General features: G+C 36.5%; 2 protein-coding genes across 6 annotated transcripts in view; both read right to left on the bottom strand.

The window, feature by feature from the left end:
• Positions 1–4,033: 4,033 nt before the first annotated feature.
• Positions 4,034–5,181, bottom strand: c18h15orf61 (chromosome 18 C15orf61 homolog). The gene is made up of 2 exons (XM_058750710.1): positions 4,410–5,181; positions 4,034–4,317 (listed from the first exon to the last, which is right to left on the bottom strand). The coding sequence occupies exons 1-2, from the start codon at positions 4,765–4,767 to the stop codon at positions 4,190–4,192; spliced, it is 486 nt and encodes a 161-aa protein (XP_058606693.1). The 5' UTR covers positions 4,768–5,181; the 3' UTR covers positions 4,034–4,189.
• A 404-nt stretch (positions 5,182–5,585) lies between these two features.
• Positions 5,586–15,269, bottom strand: part of iqch (IQ motif containing H) — a 29,995-nt gene continuing 20,311 nt past the window's right edge. For 2 of the 5 annotated variants that reach the window (XM_058750702.1, XM_058750706.1), the window contains 6 exons: positions 14,974–15,260; positions 10,017–10,175; positions 7,967–8,092; positions 7,822–7,883; positions 7,303–7,411; positions 5,586–6,192 (listed from right to left, as the gene is read on the bottom strand). In XM_058750702.1, coding sequence (XP_058606685.1) covers positions 6,055–6,192; positions 7,303–7,411; positions 7,822–7,883; positions 7,967–8,092; positions 10,017–10,175; positions 14,974–15,260 — 881 coding nt within the window. In that variant the 3' untranslated portion in view covers positions 5,586–6,054. Of the gene's footprint in view, positions 6,193–6,355; positions 6,400–7,302; positions 7,412–7,492; positions 7,557–7,821; positions 7,884–7,966; positions 8,093–10,016; positions 10,176–14,973; positions 15,261–15,269 lie in introns of all 5 variants that reach the window. The other 3 variants (XM_058750704.1, XM_058750703.1, XM_058750705.1) reach the window with 3 other exon arrangements.

The following is a 15,269-nucleotide window of genomic DNA, read 5'->3' as shown; positions in this document are numbered from 1 at the left end:
CTGCCTGCAGGCTCATCTACTTACACATTACAATTACAGTACATAGTAGCAGTACTTCAGATGAGAGAACTTTCACTATTCTTTGTACTGTAAATACTGTAGCACACACCCTCAAACTCGTAACTGTTGAATTGATTTGTAGCCGAGTAATTTTCACATGTATTTGTGCAGAACTGAGAGTCGACTGTCTAGGGGAGGCAGAGAAAGTCTTTTCTCAGAAGACTAAGAAACTGTTATAGTATAACAAATAAGGATATTACCAATACTGTAATGCAATTTGGCAGAGGATGCTGCATTTATTTATTTATTGCTGTACAGAAACTGACAGGATATTCCAATGTGTGTTTGCTATATATTCAGTTGTTTGGTTTTTGTACTTTTCTCTTCTAGTGCTTTTCATGTACTGTAAGATAACTTTACAGTGTAATGAAAGTAAACTTTTCTTAAAGTTTATTGGTGAATTTTACTCTATCTGCACAACTCTATTTATGCTGCATACTGTAACAGACATTGACCTGCAAGACGTTTCCCGTTTCCCAAAAGGAGGTTGGGAGTATTTTGTAACAGTGTTTTGGGTTGATCTCACTAGTGTTCTCTAGTCAGGAAAATAGTCTGTGTATTTGACAGCTTTGTGTGTCATCTGAGGCCAAAGATTAGATTCTGACAAAAGAGAATATGTTTTTGACTAAAATGTTTGGAAGTTTGAAGTTTGCACAAGTTGGTGTGTAGTTTTGAGATGGTGAAAATGGTGAATTGTTTCATGAATTGTGTTGTAGCAATCCAGAAAAACTGTAATAGTGATCCTATTCTATACAAGAAAATCTCTTTCCACACTAAAATGAATTTAATCAGAATTTAGGACTGCAGCCAACACTGTAATATCACGAGACACAAATGCAATTAATACACTGGCAGATTTGTGACATTCTTGAAGATGTCCTCATGAATGTGATTCAGTGAGCTATAATTGCTTACCTTGGTTTGTCACCATCATTTAATGACTTCTGACAAAAGAAGTTCAATTCCAAACCTATTTGTCTCAGCACCTCTGTTGACATGAAGATCATGGCGTACCTGGAACAGATGACACAAACTGTAATGCAGCTGACATCCCCCTGCTGATAGAGCACCCTGCGAGGCAGAGGAGCCCGTAGTTGGTCTGAGAACTCAATGATAACCTTCACAGAATTAGCTGCAGGGGTTATTCATACAATAATTGTTTCTGCCAAACCCATACATCTCCATGTCAACCAAAAATTAATGTGATTTTTCTTGCTAAATAATAGATAATGCACCATGTAGCTCTGAATTCCCCTCGCATATCACAATCAAATCCAGCTTTCACATTTTCATTAGTTACCTAAGATGTAAATAGTGTTTGTATTTAAAGATTTCAACTTGGTCTCCTTTATTTGAATGTAATTGAACTTGTTAATACAAGTGCTTAATTCCTTTGTTGATTAGTACCTTATATTCAAGAGAGGGTAATTTAGACCTCCAATTACAAACACGAGTCTTGATTGCACGGCCCTTAAAACAAGGCACTGATCTCTTAACGTGGCACCGTTAAATTTTCCGTTACTTTACAGTAGCCAATTTGCTGCTCCGTTATCCTAGACCGTTGACCGAGGTGAGGTGTAAGTGATAAGCACCCGCTCAGACTAATGTCGTCTCCTGTGGCTTGGCACCACACTTGTGGACCTGACCAAAAACAGGAACACTGCGACATGGGTTTGAGTTTCTCAGAGCTCACGTCAGCCTGTCAAAGCCACAAAGGCCTGGCCTGTCACCGCACTGTGATACTCTACTCTTCCTCCAGGTCTGCTACATTATCAGCGATGAGGAAAAGGTCAAAGAGTCAATGAGGAATTAAGACATGCTTCCCTGAGCATTCCCCACGCAGCATTTCAGCACTCATGCTAACTCACATAAAAAGGAAAAGCTGGCCGTTCAGGCTAATAGTGCTGATCAGATTTCGCTGGCTGTCTAAATGATTTCCATTAAGGCCAATTAGCCACCTCACTGATTATGTAACATAGGGGCTGCCTGCCTGAATATATATATTGAGAATAAGGAGGCAGGTAATGGTAGATTTGTTTTCAAATTTGATATAATTTCCTCATGACGATTATTGGTAATTCATTATAGGCTAGAGGGTTTCTTCAGGGTTTTGAAGGTTAACTTAATTTTTAAGACCAAGTAAAAAACATGAGGAACAAATTAAAGTGAACATCAAAATATTCTGTAATTGTAAATGTCTAAGTGGTATTAGCAAGACTTCAAACATTCAACAAATTTCCAATACTTTTTACTTTATTTAACTAGTATATGGAAATAACTTTTACTGTACCTTCTGATCAAATTGGAAAAAGTAATGTTCTTCCTCAGTATTTTTGTCTCGTTTTCCATTGCAAATGTTTAAAGATTTCTAAATCATGATACACTGAGAAGCAAAATCAGTGTACAGGTGCTTTCCTGTAGCTCAAATAGTAGAGCATGGCGCTAGCAACGCTAAGATCATGGGTTCGATTCCCAGGGAAAGCAAGAGCTGATAAAATGTAAAAACTGTAACTTGAATGCAATGTAAGTCGCTTTGGATAAAAGCGTCTGCTAAATGCATAAATGTAAAATGACATAACTCTCATTTTCTGAGAAAACGGTCAAAATAATGTGAGTTTATGATTAAAACAAGAACAATTATCCACCAAAGGGGTCAGAAAAACACACCTAAAACAATAACAAATATTTCCTTGAATTAAGTATGAACTCAATTTTGTTAAATTTCATATCTTCATTTTGTATCTCAAGTATGATTTAAGAATATTTAGGTATTTTCACTGGAAAATGACAAAAAAATACAGAGAAAGATATTAATTTTCATGCAGTGCATTCACCATTTAATGCCGTGACTATGAATTTAAGACTCTCTGCTCTGATTTAAGACTTCATTTGTGGAAGGGTGAATTAAGACTTTTTCAAGACCCACTGAAACCCTGTTATAACACTGAAATGGCCATAATTCATACTAGATTTAGTCATTACACAATGGCTCAGTCAAATCAAAATCCCTTGGAATTATGGCTTGCAAGACAAAGGCCAAGAGGTCTATTGATTTGCATGTAATACATGAAATTATTACTTTGGTACTGCTACCTAAGAGAGAAGACGGCAAGGCCAGAAAATCGAGGCCTCTGATAAATGTGCTCAGCAGAAAGCTTTGAGAAGTCTAGAGAATCAATATGGTAGTTTGTCAAAGCCGATCTCAGAGGTAATGTGACGAAGCATCCTGCAGAAGAGAGCCAGAGTCAGCAAAGTACATTATCAGAAATCAAAGCATCCGAGAATGACAGGGGGAGGGGGTTAGGGTGGGCCCTGAACGAAGGCCACACTTCCTCTGTTGTAATTAAAAACCATTTTATCAGACCTGTCCTCCAAACAATCCCTCTTGCTTCCCATTGACAATATGCCAGGCAGGGCGTGAGCTCTAATTTGACTTTAAATAAATGAGCTGAAGGTATTTAAAATTCTGCATTAGCTTTAGGGAAGAAAACAAGTGGGAAAACAAGGAGTTGCAGAGCTTGTAAACTTCAAAGAACACATCAGATGCATCACAATAATGCCTAATTATCACGATAATGGCATAATAATCTGCATACCATGTGTGACAAATACATTTAATCAAAAAAAAAAAAAAGTGGAATTGTCAAATTTCAAAATAAACTTGAGCGACACAATAGCCAATTCGACAAAAAATAAAAGACATAATAAAGTCTATACCTTTATCTTGAAAATATTAAATTTCCTTGAACATTCTGATCAGTTTTAATCTCTTTTATCATTTATCTAGTTGGTTATGTATACAGCTTCACTAATTTCCCAATTTTTTTGTCAAATACTATTGTTAAATAAATATTATATTTAGGTTTTTTATTATTATTTTTTAATTAACTTGTAGTTATCAATTTGATATTAATACTAATAATACTAATTAATAAATACAAATGTGTAATATTTAAAAGAAAACCCCAAAGTATAAAATTAATAATTTATTTATTTTTTTTGTGCAAAAGTGCATGTGTGTATTTCAGGTCGCACTTGGCCATTTGTACAAGCTTTCAGACAGTCTGTGACAAACATTTTCTTGAGAAACTCAAGTCCTTCTTTTCAAATACTCATTGTGTCTCTGATATTAAAACTGAGCACCCTCCACCTCCTTGTATGCAAAGTAAACAGTAACAGGTCCTGCAGAGGTCTGAACTGTCTCTGTCACTCCAACTACCATCCATGAACCCAAGCCATACGCCAAGCATGGGATACCTTAAAGAGAGAGAGAGAGAAAACATTAAAAATGTACAAGTGTGCTGTCAAAAACATAAAATAAAACATGTGTAACTAATACTTTAACTGACCTAGATTGATGACTTTCAATGCACCAAAAAACTTATTTTCAAACTCCAGGTTCTGTGGAGGTGCTTTGGTGCAGTGGTATTTGATAAACGGGAAAGCACCGGTCCTAAGGATGTGGTAGTTCGCTCCCTGCACCTGCCAGTTGAAGTTGGACAGACCGAACTGGTCGTTGACGACATCCCGGTAGCTCACGCAGAATGAAGTCCAGGGCGGCAGCGCGCGCTGAGTGAGGTGACACGTTAGTACTTCAGAGGCGGCAGGACGAGGCGCTTTATTCCCAAAGCTGCTGGGGAACAGGGCCACTTTTAGAAAGCCACCGTGGATTCTGCGTAGAATCTCTGTCATAGCCGAGTAAACCATAAAGTGGTCTAATATCAAAACGACGTTTCAAGAGCAACTGTTGGCGCGCCACATCATTATTTCGTTACGAGTAATAAATAAATAAGTTAAGCAACGTAAATCATTAATAAAGCACATCAAACCAAACCAAACCAAACTGCAGTTTTGCAACCTTTAATCAGCTCAAAAATACTGCCGAAACTTTGTGTGACGCAGAATCAGAATCAGTCCCGCACTCGAGAGAAAGAACGGCTCGGTTGTCAGTGAAGGTTATACAGCTTACCGGTGCGGCTTTCATACTAGTTTGACAAACATTTATATTACTACTCCGCTGCTTTTACGAAAGTACGATTAACGAGCTAGTTTTCTGCAGAAATATAAGAGGCGTTCAACCTTCACTGGTACGGATAATATCTTTTCCGGGAAGAAACAACCGAGCTCTTTTTTGTTCCTATGCGCCTTATGTAGTTGTATGTATCTTCATTCTCATGCACACATAGACTTCCATTCATAAATGGAATTACACATAAAATACAGAATAGAACAAAAATGTGATTATATTATATTGGATTATATGTCCTATACACACACACACAATATTGGATATATTAGGCTAAATGTTTAATAATTGATTATTTTATATGTTGGTCAGTCTATATCAATTAAACCCTTATCTGGAGCCAATTACATACCAACCTCACTTAAGTTTGTTTATTTATCAGTTGGTCACAGCCAAATATAACTGGTTACAGTTAAATTCAATAACTAAATTTCAGATATTAGTCTTTTATAAGGTTTTTTGATTTAATAAAAAACAAAACAAAAAAAAAACTCCTGAATCCACAAAAACTTTACAATTTATTGAAGGTTTTCTTGAAATAACTTACAACAGAACCAATTATTATCTGGACGTTACTACAGTTAAAAACTATCAAAATGTTTTTTTTTTTTGAGTGATTATAATTTATGTACGCATTATATAGTTTACTGATTAAGCAACATTCCTCTCCTGTATCTCTAGCTATTAAGAGCTAAATGTCACGAATGGCACATGTAATTATCCTGTTCATATTGTTAATCTTTCTAGATATAAATATTGTACAATATTTTAGATCACTATAACAATGTGATCTAAAAAAGTCACGGAGAAATCCACTCAAGCAGATTTATACATGTGTGTATCTCCTTTTAATGTTACTGTATGTTAGCCACTTTACAGCTATAACTAAGTTCTATAGAATTGTTTGGTAACAGCAATTATAACTGAATGTGTAAATGCTATTGTATGATACTATATAACCACGTTGATTAATTTAGGGTTGATCTGTGAGGTTTATGAGATGATAACTGTTCGCTTTCGGCTGCAGTAATCTCCTTTTCTTCTTGAGATGTGGTTTGGTTTTGTACGGTCATGCCCAAGACTTCCTCAATGTCCTTGATAAGGTCCTTATAAAAGCAAACAATAGCAAACATTCAGTCAATATATGTCAGACTACAGATCCTAACCTCTAGCCACTGAACAGTGAAAGAGAATTCCTCTATAAAATTAAGTAACATTGTGTTGAATGCAGCTATTCAGGAAGTGTCAATGAATCTACAGTTCACTTACAGTATTGTCATTGTCTACAGAGTTCTACATCTGAATGACTTCAGCTGCAGATAATACAGACAGAGATAAAGCCTTGACTTTAATAAATGAATACCTTGTGTATTATATAAAATGTTATTATGGCACACAGTTGACATTTTCTCAAAACATTTGTTCTCACCTGATTTTGACCCAAAGTTCAAATTCACTGTTCAAAGTCCCAGCAAAACATTGGTATAATGTTGGTAATAATAAACTTTAGTTGTAAAACTAACAATAATTTATTTAGAATATTTATAAAAGATTGCAACAAACAGTTCTATGCAAACTGAAAGTTACATCTTTTTTTTTTTCACTGAACCTGTATGGCCCAGTCTATTCATCATTTACCAAAGGTAATATGTTGCCAATTGTTGTCCCAATTTTCAATTTGACTTGAAAAATATGAGATTATTAAATTAAACAACCTTGAACACTGTGAAGGATGAAGTTTATTATTACTAGCATTACACAAAATTTTGCAGAGCCTTTTGGAGCAAGTGTTGGAGTAGTGGACTTGACACAACTTCTCTACCAAGTGACTGATTCTTACTGCTGCGTTGTGGATATATTTTTGTTAATTATTTGATGGTCATAGTTCATTTTTTGTCTTTGTAAAGTGACCCTCAGTGTTTGAAAGGAATATTATATTATGTAATATGGTGAAACCATCAAAAATTATTATGATTAATGTCCTATACTCTCAGACAGAAACTGTCACTGGGGTATTAATATGCACATATTAAGTATTATTAAGTATGCACTTTTGAGGTGCTTTTGTACCTTATGGTATCACCCCAGTGACAGCTTTGTACCTTTTTTATAATTTATACTGTAGATATATGATCTGAACGGTATTTTTTTCTGTGAAGAACATACCATTAGCAGGTCTTTTAAGAGTAGGTTAAGAAAAAACCCCTTCCGCATACCTTAAAATTGTTTGTTCCTTGCATATTTGGAGCTGATATTTCCTGATGAATGATTGACAGGTTGCGAGCAAAGGTCAGCAGAGCTCCCTGGAGATCCTCCGAGATTGTTCTGTTAACGGCACACAGAAACAAACGAGCTTACTAATGATCCCCCAGAACCATCATCAGAGAAAAACAAAAAAACAATCACCTTGTTTGGCTGTGGGGCTGTAAGGAGCTTAATGAGAACTCTCAGCCTTAAAGAGTGTGCTATTCTTCAGGGAGAAATGAGGAAGGAAAGCAGGGCTTCAATGGGATAGGTATAGGATTTATGTGATGAATGCCTTTAATTCGATTTGGCAGTATTTTGTGCGCTGCCACATTTCGGGTTGAGGTATTCACTACATAATGTTTAATCTGCTCTTGGGAGTGTGCTCAAGGTCTAGATATATCTCTAATGGTAATGGGGACAGAGGAAGGGAAAACAGAGCCGGAGAAAGATAAGGGTAATGCATCTGCCTGCTTCTTGTGGGAACTCACAGCATTCCAAGGCTTCTTCGATCTCTGCTGTCATGGAGGGCGAACACCGTGCCTTGCCTTGCCTAAAACACAAAATATATTGAAACACTTGCTCTGCAATCAAAGAACTCCAGTTGTATTATTGGAAAACAAGCAAAGGTTTTACCTTGACATCATAACCTATGCCCTGTGCTTTGCACATCAGAAAAAATGTGCTATAATACACCAAAGAAAGATTGGTGTGAAGAAGTCGGGTGCACATCACTGCAAAGCGATTAGTCACTGAGGTTTTCTGAGGAGAGAACACACACACAGAGAGTTAAGCAACAAACTGCATGTGATTCTGTTGCTAAAAATTTGACCAGTACATCTAAATGATAAATTGACCTCCCAGGAACAGCAATAACAGCCACGCTAGAAACAAATAGAAGGGTTTCAAAAGCCCACACTGAGAAATATTAGGCATTAGTCTCATAGTCATATAGGGCACTGGGGAGAAAGAGTCCTGTGTTATTAGGTTATACCGCTGCAGAAAACAAAAAGGTTTACTCTAAAACCCAACGATGCACATAGACACGGCAGATAAAAGATGTGTCTAAAAGAACGCCACAGGAGCGGATTAGTTAAGAGTGGCAGGACTCGCAGGACTCGTAGCGGGCATGAGGCATATTCTCAGTGACAGATATGAAGCGGAGGGTAAAGCCCTTGCACGGTGTGTGGGGCATGAGTAATTCTCTTCTATGGAACTCTGTTTTCAGCTGTCAGACACACTATCCTCAAACAACAATAAAAAGCTTTTCCTGCAGGGTTTTAATTGTGTTTGTAATATTCTGGGCCTGAATGATGGCCAAAGCCGGAGCCATTAAGACAGGCAGGCGGGAGCCGGGCAATACAAGCACATACAAACTAAATGAATGTTTGATAAAATAATACAAGTCGCAGATTAACAAGCGTAAACTCCGGTTTGCCACTAATAAAGGAAGTCTATTGTTTAGGGGCTGGCATCAGGTTGATGAGGTGCTCAGGCATGCATACACATGCATAATGAATATGGTATGCATTATTTATGGGCTGATTATTTAGGCTCATCTATCAAAATGATAATGAATTCAGCTTCTTCTAAACACCAATCAGGTCGGAAGCGTAATTACAGCGTTTAGTTGTATTTAACCAAAATAAAACAACAAAGCTTAGCTAGATCAATCTTTATGGATGCCGTGATTTATCGGGATAATATTCAGCAGTGGACTTTTATTGCTCTCTGGTCCGGTCTCAGGGAACACAATCAGGATAATGGCATTCTTGTGCTTAAAGAGCTAAAAGAATCCCAAACAGTTTAGAACATAACCTTTAAAGTGACGCTTTTCACCCAAAATTTAAAGTTCTGTCATCATTTGCTCACCCTCAGGACCTGTATGACTTTATTCTACTGTGGAACACAAAGAAGATAAGTATAGCAAGATGTCCATGCTGCTCTTTTTCATGCATTAAAAAGTGAACGGTGGCCACGAATGGTGAATAATGAAATCAACTTCAGTTAGTTCCTCACATATACCTCAAGAATTTAACACACCAGTTGCATAGACTACTTTTATAATGATTTCATGATACTTTTTGACACTTTATTGCATTGGTTTTATTAATACTTTTTTTTAAGCAGGAATGCATTAAACTGATCAAAAGTGACAATAAAGAAAGACTTTTATTGTTAAAATAAAATTGCGTTTCAAATAAATGCAGTCCTTTTGAACTTTTCATCAAAGAATCCTGAAAAAAATGTCAGCATATTAGAATAATTTTTGAAGGATCATGACACTGATCCTTAACAGAAATAAATAATATAATAATAATAATAATATAAATATAATATGTATTGTAATAGAAAACTGTCATTTTAAATTGTAATATTTCAAAATATTATCGTTTTACTGTATTTTTGATCAAATAAATGCAGCCTTGGTGAACAAAAATATATCTTCTTTCAAAAATATTTTTTTTAAATCTCAAACCTAGGTAAGTTTAGAATGTCATGAGGGTGAGGAAATGACGAATTTAGATTTTTGATTTAACTATCTCTTTAAGGCAGTTACTGATCTGTTCTAAATTAAAGTCTTGAATATGTTGTCATACCATATTTCAAATCCAGTATATAACAACCATCTCTTCTTAATGCTGAAAGACAGAGTTATATTTTAATTGACTGTACAGATTCTTACAGCTTTGGTCTTTACTCTGGAAGACTTCACATCTCTGACTGGAGGAGGAACCTCCAATTTACTGATGCGACAGTCCAGCGTCCCCCTCGTCATCATGAGCATCAGCTGCGTCATGGCCAACTGGTTACTGTAGCCCAGGTCAAGATCAATAGCCCATACCTAAATACAAACCAGTGCACACAGACATAAGTCAGCAAATCAAAATAACCATTCACAACCATTCCATTTTTAGCCAACAAGTAGACAATGGCAGAAATCTTTAGACAGTCAGATGGACATTTCAAAACTGTATTTGCAGAAAAAACTGAGCTCAACAGACATTGTGTGTGTATGAGAGAGAGAAAGAGAGAGAGAGTAGCATACTGTGTCTAAAGCCCAACTGGAGACTCTCTTCACATCTGTATGGTTAATGGCATCATTATAAGGATATTAAGGGGTCAGGCCCAGTCGTGGCCTTATGCTTAAACAGGGCTAATTTTCCCTGATAATAATCTAATAGCTATGCCCTCTCTTCAAAAGTGGCAAATAAATCACCAGTGAAGGAGTTGTTAATAACTAAGTGGCAGTTGGCTGACTCTCCTGTCGTCCCTATTTGTCAAGCTAAACGCTGCTGCCAGCGAATGCAAATGGTGGCCCGGCTGCTGAAATCACTTCATGATCACAGTATCATGCTCAACGTTCTCATGCTGAAATACATTGAACCGAATCATTTATTTACACTGGCTTAATTTCAGCTGCAAACACTAATTAATTTCAGCATATAAAAACTATTAAAAAGAAAGATAATAAAGGATTGTTTATGTAATTTGCATGTTTTATTTTGTCCTTTTATCCAGAAAACATATTCCTCTGTTGTAACTAATATAAAAGATGATGTTATGTCCTCTAGATACATTTTTCCAAAATTGCTTAGTTTAAGGAATAGTTCACCCAAAAATGAAAATTTGCTGAAAATGTACTCACTCTCAGACCATCCTAAATGTAGATGTGTTTGTTTCTTCATCAGAAAAGATTTGAATGAATTTAGCAGTGAATGGGTGGCGGAATGAGAGAATCAGAATTATAGTTCAAATGTCTTAATAATCCACATGACTCCAGTCCATTAATTAACATCTTGTGAAGTAAAAAACTGCAATCCATGCAGTAAGGTGTCCATAATCCATAATAATGCTTCCATAATAGTCCATCCCCTGTTGTCCTCTCACATCAACATATTTGTTTAAAACTGTTTTGGACTATGCATATTTTTCTCCTGATTCAGACAAAACAACTTTTTTACTGAAGGAAGCAATATTATGGATTGAGGACTCATATTTTAGCTGGAAGCAACAGTTTAAAGTAAAAAATGTCTTGATTGTTTTATTATAAACACACAACTTTCACTTTACAATATGTTAATTGATGGACTGGAATCATGTGGATCACTTGTGGATTATTGTTTTGTTTTTATCAGCTGTTTGGTCTCTCGTTCTGATGGCAACCATTACCTGTGAATGATCCATTGGTGAGCAAGTGAAACAAACCCATCTACATTTTGGATGGCCTGAAGGCAAGAACATTTTCAGCAAATTTCCATTATTGGGTGAACTATTCCTTTCATTCAAAATTTGACTTTCCAAAAAAAAAAATAATAATAAAATTTTAAAGCGCTTTTAAAAACTAAGCAACCAAAAAAGAAATTCCTTTTGGAAATAAGCTCTTGTAAAGGGATAAAGTAAAGCAATGACCTTTGAAAACAGTACTCCAGGCTTACAGGAAGACCTCGATATAGAGAGCTGCATTCACCCAGCAGTGCCTCCCGTTCATAGTTAATACCTGTGCTTGTGGGATAGGTGGGACCATTTAGCCAGTCTGTAGAATCAGCCAAGCCTGCTTCATTGTCAACCTTAACAAAGGCGCTTGATATATACGCCCAGATTGTACCTGTCTTTTATAGCCCCTTCACTTTCATTAAAAACTGCAATCTTGCAGCTGAGCCTCCCTTCGCACACAATGTGAAGCAAGCCTGCAAGGGCAAACACATGCGACCCACCTCTCCCCCACACATACAAAAAATACAGACTGCTTTTAGCAACAGGTTTGAATGTAAATTGATGTTTAAATAGAGACAGGTTAGCACTAGTCTGGCAGATCTGTCTGCCTCTGTGCCAGGAGAGATGGGACAGTAATGTTTGGATTTATCTGTCTGAATTCCTTTTGTCGCTTTTAATTGTGTGTGCAGTTTATTCTCCGTAAGACACGCTGAATAAAACTCATCCCGTGCCTCTGTGAATCCACAATATAGAGAATCCTGGTGCTATTCAATCAGAATAATGTATGAATTACTTTCATTTGCAGGAGTAAAAGCTATTCTATCAGGAGACTATATGAGATTCAAGTGTGAAATTTTCTGTTTCTGTGGACGAGTACATTCCACCTCAATGCGTAATTTATCTAAAAAAGCTGCCGTTCTCTGACTTCCAAAGTCAATCATCTATTTTAAAATCACAGCATGCCAACTGAGTCAATGATTAAAACAGCAGCATGTGACATTCATTTGAAAATATATCTGTTCTATAGTGTTTCACCATTTCAGAATGATAAATAGCATAATGTGTATATGGAGCTGTAAAAATCAACCACTGACTCAATGGGGGCTTAAGACTTTCACTGTGTTAAGTAAATGTCATAAGCTATTTTTCAGAGCTGTAGCATCTCATACATTTCAAGAACATACACACATGATTACAACACAAACAAAAGCTTTAGCTTACACCAAAAGGTCAGTCCATCCCCGCAAAGGGCCCTGAAACATTAAGAACAACTGAGGGGAGGTCTTCTGTATGCAATAGTGACAGATGTAGTGAATACAATGCGAATGTGTTCTGCCACCCTCTAGTGGCAGTGGGAATCGCTAAAAGAACAATGTGACAAGACACATTTCCATCTTAGGCCTGCCAGCAGGGATCATTGATAAAAATCACAGTACTCTAATTAATTATGCATTATGTTGCCTAGTTATATAATCACTTCTTTGCTCACTTATCATTTGCACTATGTACAACATTTCCACAGGGGATATTCACATTCCATGACTTAATAAACAGACCTAAATTTAGAAACACATGAAAAATGACTAAATCAATATCTAACACAGCGAGGTCAGTGAGGTCAAATCCATACCATTTTTCCTACATTAGACTCAAATTTATTTTAATTCATCCCCTCCTTTTTCCCCTGCAGAGATTTTTCAGTTGTCATATCCTTTGGCAGAGATGCAAAGTGAATGGTCTGAAATGCAAGGAATGCTAGTTAACCTCCAACTGTTAGGGATGGCTCTGCACTGTAAAAAATGTTTATTTAGGTAACCTTAAAATGAGCTCCATGAGGTCTAAATTAACATCTAGATTAACTGTTACTATATTATCTTATGCTGTCAAAAAGATTAGAAATAAAATTCTCTTTAGATAACTGCACAAGTACATAGTCTCTAAAATGAACTTATTGTAGTACTTAATGCAGTTTTTACAGAAATTGTAAAAAATCTCACAAATAACCAAGCCAAAAAGAGCATCAACAGTAATGTGCGAGCAAAAGCATTACAGTGTTCAATCTGTCTTGACAGTGACCAAGAACCCCAACGTCTGAGGAAAAGACACTCCAGCCTGACCTCCTGTCTGACACCACTACATAGCAGGGGTGTTGTAAGGTCAGGGGGCAAGGCCTTAAAAGGGGAATTAGTTTATTGACACAATAAGACCTGACAGTTTATTAGATTACCAGCTCCTGGTCATTCTCTCATCTGTACAGCTCTTAAGGGGAACCTATAAGAGTGTCCTATATCATCTCAATAAGAGCGCCGAACCAGTAGATTGAACCCTCACTCTATCGATATTCTAAGGTGAGAACAGTGTTACGGGTTCTGACAGAACAGTGCCACATGTCAGATCCCATCTCACTCTCAACAGCTTCTTAACATGGCAGGTTCTGTTTTCATAGAGCTGTAAAACACACCACTGACATTTAAGGGTCAATTTGTTTCTGAAAGAGCTTGTTTGATAAAAGATAGATAGAGCTGAGTGCCTCCATTGTTTCTGGAGCTCAAATGATAGAGCATGGTGCTAGCAATACAAAGGTTGTGGGTTCAATTTCCAGAAAACACTGCTGATAAAAATGTATACCTTGCAGTATAAGTTGCTAAGGAAAAAAAGTGTCTGACAAATGCGTAAATGTTACGCATTATATTCTTCTTTTAAAAGCCTTATCTATTCTAGCCCAACGTACTGCCTAATATCATACCTATAAATGTACTGGAATGTATTGCATAATGTCATACCCATAAATTTAGCTTATATGTTATTTATATTCATATTCAAATGTACATTAATAAGTGACTACTATATGCTGCTTCATATCTTTAAAGCAAAACATTATTAAAAATAAATAAAATATATGAAAATAAAATACATATAAAATTTATAATATATAACATTGCATTTATCTTATCTGAAACACAGTAAAACAGTATTGTGAAATATTATTACAATTTAACATAATTGTTTTTAATATATTTTAAAGTGTTATTTGTTCCTGTGGTAACAAATCTGAATTTTCAGCAGCAATTACTCAGCGTCACATGATCCTTAAACATGATTTGGTGCTCAAAAAACATTTCTTATTATTATCAATGTTGATGACAGTTGTGCTGATTAAAATGTTTGTAGAAACCATGATAACTTTTTTTCTGAATTCTTCGATGAATACAAATTCAAAAGAACATTAGTTGAAATAACATTTTTTGTAATAATGTAATAGGCGCTCACTGGCACTGATCAATTTAATGCATCCTTGCTGACTTCAAGTATTCTTACTGTAAATCTTACTGACCCCAAACTTTTGAATGGTAGTGTAAAAATAAAGTGTTTTTATGTAAGTGTTTTAAAGACTGAGTACTGAACTGGCTATTATTTTTCCTAACCTGCTGCTCCAGGTTGCTGGGATCCAGAAAGGTGACTAGATCCAGGGAGATGTGGCCCATGATGGAGCGCTGCTGACAGGCCTGACCCACACGAGTGCAAATGGAGTGCAGGATGTCAGGGCAGATGGAGGTCTGAGGTACAGTGCAGCCCACCACTTCCAACCCACTGGGCCCACGCAGCTGATCTCCACAGGACAGCATGCAAACATCTCCTCCCGGCTCCACCAGAAGATCCACCGTCAGACACGTCACACTATCCGAAGGCGGGAAGGCTTCTATCACTCCACCTTTGGAAG

This window comes from Onychostoma macrolepis, chromosome 18, assembly GCF_012432095.1.
Source record: "Onychostoma macrolepis isolate SWU-2019 chromosome 18, ASM1243209v1, whole genome shotgun sequence".
Classification (NCBI taxonomy): Eukaryota; Metazoa; Chordata; class Actinopteri; order Cypriniformes; family Cyprinidae; genus Onychostoma; species Onychostoma macrolepis.
The sequence above is the reverse complement of the archived record's forward strand: the minus strand, read 5'-3'. Positions and strand labels throughout refer to the sequence as shown.

Coding starts and splice junctions, on each gene's coding strand:
- c18h15orf61 (XM_058750710.1), bottom strand. CDS start 4,767: ATGGTTTACTCGGCTATGACAGAGATTCTACGCAGAATCCACGGTGGC. Junction 4,318..4,409: donor ATTGAAAGTCATCAATCTAG/GTCAGTTAAAGT, acceptor TCTCTCTTTAAG/GTATCCCATGCTTGGCGTAT.